Source organism: Egretta garzetta, unplaced genomic scaffold, assembly GCF_000687185.1.
Source record: "Egretta garzetta isolate BGI_Z169 unplaced genomic scaffold, ASM68718v1 scaffold29, whole genome shotgun sequence".
NCBI lineage: Eukaryota > Metazoa > Chordata > Aves > Pelecaniformes > Ardeidae > Egretta > Egretta garzetta.
In genome coordinates, this window is record NW_009260796.1 from 292,544 (window position 1) to 297,299 (window position 4,756).

Genomic DNA, 4,756 nt, shown 5'->3' on the forward strand with positions numbered 1-4,756 from the left:
GAGAAAAAGAAAAAGAGAAGGAAAGAGAGAGGGAGCGGGAGCGTGAAAGAGAAGCAGAAAGAGCTGCGGTAGGTTTATTTGTTTTAAGGGAGTTGGCAGGGTAGGATCTGACCTGGATGGTGACTGTGGAATGCAAATCCCCAGAAGCACGTTAATGTGTGTGCAATCAGCTATTCGTGAATATGGGAGCCTTGTGTCTTAAGTGAAAGCCAGCCAGCTCTGAGCACCTCCTGGCCTGCCTGTGACTTTTCTTCTTTTTAAAGGAAATGGAGAGTTCCTTCTCCAGGTCTGTTTCTGGTGTGTGGGAAGCCAGTGCAGCTGGGGATAACTAGGCCAAGTATTTACATTTACTTGCAGTGGAAAAGCACTCAGTGCAGATATAGCAAATGCCTTTGTGTACCTTGTACTACTGTGCAGGCACAAGAGTGCTGTCTGCTGGAAAAAGGGGATCTGAAGGCTTTTTAAATTTGAAGTAAACGTAATTAACTTTTTTATGGGGGGACCCAAACTCTCCAGTCTCGGTATAAAGAGCCAATACAACTAACCCATTTTTCTGTGGCCTGTCAGAAAGGAATGATTACTTCTGGGCCTGCAGAATTGGTAGATTGGTAATACATTATTGATGCTGAAAAAGAAGGTGGTGAAGTCTTCCTATTCCACGGTGCACTTCAGAGGTCTGAATCATAGCTATGTGTTTCTGTAGGATTATAAAAGTCAGGATGTAGCATCTGTCTATGAAGGGATGTGTCGTGTATGGGGACTGTGCTTTATTTTGGAGATAGAGAGCCTTGGGCAATTGCACAGGTGAACTGTGCTTGTTGCCCTCCCCAGAAGTGATGTGCTGCCCTTGTACAGGAGGGGAGAGCAGGATGCAAAGTCCTGGTGCGAAAAGAGTGGAATTTATTGTGTTGCGCATCACTGACATGAGTTTCCTTGGGTTTAATAAGTTTTGGGATACCAGTGAGTGTGGAGAGGAGAGGAAGGACACGCTGCAAACAAGACCGGTAGCCTGTAGTGACGTGTACCAGCCAGCTGTTGCCCATAGCTGTGACGTGTACCAACCAGTTACCGCTCTGCTAACTGTAAAGCGGTTAGTGTAGCCTTGAGGCTGCCACTACGAAGTTGTTATCTTCTGGTCTCCAGGATAGGCAGAATCCAATTCTTCCCCAAATGACACTGGAGTACACAACTGCAGGAGTCGCAAGGGTCAGCAGGCTGAACTTACCTCCTCTTGGAGTGTGAAGCACAACAAGGGAAGTGTGTGCCTGCTGTGTTTCTAAGCCAAGTGTGTTGAACTAAAATTCTCTTCCCCCATTCTGTGCAGCAGAAGGTATCCAGCTCCTCCCATGAAGGCCGACTTGGAGAGTCTCAGCTCAGCGGGCCAGCACATATGAGACCTTCATTTGAACCTCCACCGACGACCATTGCTGCTGTACCACCTTACATCGGTCCAGATACACCTGCGTTACGAACACTAAGTGAATACGCCCGTCCTCATGTCATGTCACCAACAAACCGTAATCATCCCTTCTTTGTTCCCCTAAACCCCACCGATCCACTTCTGGCCTACCATATGCCTGGCCTCTACAATGTGGATCCCACCATTCGGGAAAGAGAGCTGCGAGAGCGGGAAATCCGGGAGCGAGAAATCCGGGAAAGGGAGTTGAGAGAGAGGATGAAACCTGGCTTTGAGGTGAAGCCCCCAGAGCTAGATGCACTGCACCCAGCTACTAACCCCATGGAGCATTTTGCCAGGCATGGTGCACTGACTATTCCCCCAACAGCAGGACCTCACCCATTTGCTTCCTTCCATCCGGGTTTGAACCCCCTTGAAAGAGAGAGACTTGCACTGGCAGGCCCGCAGTTACGGCCTGAAATGAGCTACCCTGACAGACTGGCAGCAGAGAGAATACATGCTGAGCGGATGGCATCGCTGACAAACGACCCATTGGCACGGCTCCAGATGTTCAACGTTACGCCTCACCATCACCAACATTCACACATACATTCACATTTACACCTACATCAGCAGGATCCCTTACATCAAGGTGAGCCCAAGGGAATGGGCCGGGCAGTTTTCTAGGGAACCTCTCTCATGAGCTGTTAGCAGCAGCCTGCCCAAAACAGGCAGACTGTGACCCTGGAATTCAAGGAGCAAAATCTCTGTTTTCTTGTATATGATGGAAGTTCTGTGCTGTATGAGGTTGTGATAACTGAAATGCAAACAATTCTTTTTGGGGAGGGTGGTCCAATAACAGTGATAAAGTAAATGATGGTAACAGTACAGCGATCTTCACTGAGACTGCACCCTGCCAGTGTAAAAGGTTTGCTGTTTTGTTGGTTTGGGGTTTTCTTTTTGGTTTTGTTTTTTTTAAAGTACTGGAATCCTAAAGCACCACCTTACAGTGGTGTCTGGTGTATGGGTGAAGACTCCACTGGGTGAAGAATTCCCTAGGAGAGATGGCATGGAAATGGTAAGTCCTAAAGCACCGAATTCCCTAGGAGAGATGGCATGGAAATGGTAACACTGCAGATGCTAATGGCTGCTGTGTTACGGGTTACAGCTGGAAAGGAGCTGAAAAAAAAATTAGGAGAGAAAGACTTGCTATTTTGCCATGCCAACCGTCTGGCTTTAGTTGAGCTGAAATTCTCTGTCACAATTCTCATAAGAACCATCGAAGTATGGGTTGGCATCTTTTTAGCTGCAGTCTATTCTTACGTATGGAAATTTTTTCCCAAATTTTTTAGTAGCCTGAAAAATGAATTGATGCCTTGCTCATTTCTAAAGCAAACTACATGGTTACTCCTCTACAAGTCTGGAGTCTGGAACCCCGGAGTCCAGAAGATGAGGCATTAAGCAGAATTTTTGTGATTTTTCTGGTGGCAGACTAGAGAGAACACAGCAAGCAAGGCACCAGGTGCAGTAGCTGCTAAGTAAGGAAAAAAAAAAAAAAGATCCAAGTAGCTAAAGTGCAGCTGGCTATAACTGTAGTGTTTGTGCAAGCAAATATAGCATACTTTGCCTTGGAGCAGTACGCATTAAATGTAGCTGGGATGTCTGCTTTTTGGAGTTGGAAGGAATTTGAGTGCTGTTGCAGAAGCCAAATTGTATAGTAAGGAAATCAGCAGGGTCTTGTGAGATTGCTAAGGGGCAGGGGGGTTACAGGTAGGAGATGATAGCGCTGAACATCACTGTTCTTAAAGCTGTCAGCTCTGGGCTTTGGTTGAGGCTGAGTGCCCAAATTACAAGCTGGGTCAGTTTGAGGCAGGTTTGCGTACCCCAGTGACAGCAGAAGAAATTTGGCATAGGTCGTGTCTATACAAGGATTCTGTTCTCAGCTAAGTCTAGATACTTCCCGGTTATTTGTTCTGGACAAAAGTATGGCTAGTACGTTCTCACCCTTAGTCTAGCAAGAGACTGGTGCAGAAAAAGCCAAGTCAATTCAGTGTCAGGTCTCCTCACCTGTATTTGAAAAGTCATTTGGCTTTGATTTTGGATGCCGGGTTAAAATACAGCTGGGGGCTCTTGAGTGTCTCCAGGTAGTTCTTGCTCCAGAAAGGCTCCATAGCTGGGTAAGGCCCTAAACTGGATAACCTGTGTGTCTCCTTGGAGCGGGGATGAATGGAGCGTAAATGTGTCCAGCCACACGTTTGTGCTCTGGACCAGTAACAGCTGGGGGAGACTTGTGCTGGCTGTGTTGTATTCCTTTCATTTGCAGTTCCTCTGCAGTCTGCAAACAGCGTAACGTGCTGAGATTTCAGATGAGCTGGGTATTTTTCAGGTTTTGCTGTGTCTTTTTTCATCATATCGGTACAGTGACATCAGAGAGGTTGTCTACAGGTGTCCCTCTCCACACAAGGATGGTGATGATGTCATCTTTTGCAGACAAAGGTTTTTGCCAGCTTTCAGCCTATCAAGTAGTATTGGTGAAGTCAGGATGCTTAAGTGCTTCTGTACTAAATGCTCATGGTTTTAGCTGGGTTTTATCTCCCTGTGTCTTTTCTGTTTGTTGGGATAACGATGGCCTGTTCCCCAGGCCAGTCCATTGCACAGGCATTCCAAGCAGTGGTAGGTAAAGGTGGGAACAAGTGGCTTGGAGGTAAGGACTGAAGAGCAGATTGCTTTTTGTTCCAGAGTCCACTTAAGGTGTTTGACAAGGGACTCTGAATAAGTGGTAAAAAATGTAATTATGATAAGCAATTAAAAAAAAAAAAAAAATCTGTACAGGGGGGAGAGGTCTTGCAAGGCCAAGTAAAGGTAAGCACAGACCTGTGCAGCAGGATTTCTTTTTTTTTTTTTTTTTTTTTTTTCTCCGGTTATTGAACAGTTTTCACAGCAACATCTCCATTTGCTTATGTTAGGTTGAGCAGGTCTGATTAGCGAGCACTGCTGTAATATATAGGGGGGGAGTGTGGAAGGAGCATCTGAAAATGGAAGCTTAGGTGGTTTAAGTTATTTGATTTTTTTTTTTATTTTTATTTTTTTTTCCCCCTTCCTACTTGGTGTATTTCTTTTTCTTGTAGAAATTGAAAGCCCTGGGTTGTAGCTTTAACAGTTGAGAGTATTGGGTAAGCAGATGTCACTTGAAGATAGAAAAGTGGGTTTCAAATTGGATGGAGCTAAGCTCCTGGTAATTACATGCCAGTTAGGCCAAATGCTGATCCAGCTCAAGTCTAACAGGGCTTTTGATCTCCCAACAGCAAGTGATGCTTCCCAAAGCAGTTGATTGCTTTCTTTCTTTCTTTCCTTCTTTTG

General features: G+C 45.6%; 1 protein-coding gene across 1 annotated transcript in view; it reads left to right on the forward strand.

Moving 5' to 3' along the window:
- Positions 1 to 4,756, forward strand: part of RERE (arginine-glutamic acid dipeptide repeats) — a 183,130-nt gene that overhangs the window by 173,751 nt on the left and 4,623 nt on the right. Inside the window, exons 18-21 of the mRNA XM_009646779.2 lie at positions 1 to 68; positions 1,328 to 2,048; positions 3,150 to 3,159; positions 4,038 to 4,047. The exon at positions 1 to 68 is cut by the window's left edge and continues 161 nt beyond it. Coding sequence (XP_009645074.1) covers positions 1 to 68; positions 1,328 to 2,048; positions 3,150 to 3,159; positions 4,038 to 4,047 — 809 coding nt within the window. The remainder of the gene's footprint in view (positions 69 to 1,327; positions 2,049 to 3,149; positions 3,160 to 4,037; positions 4,048 to 4,756) is intronic.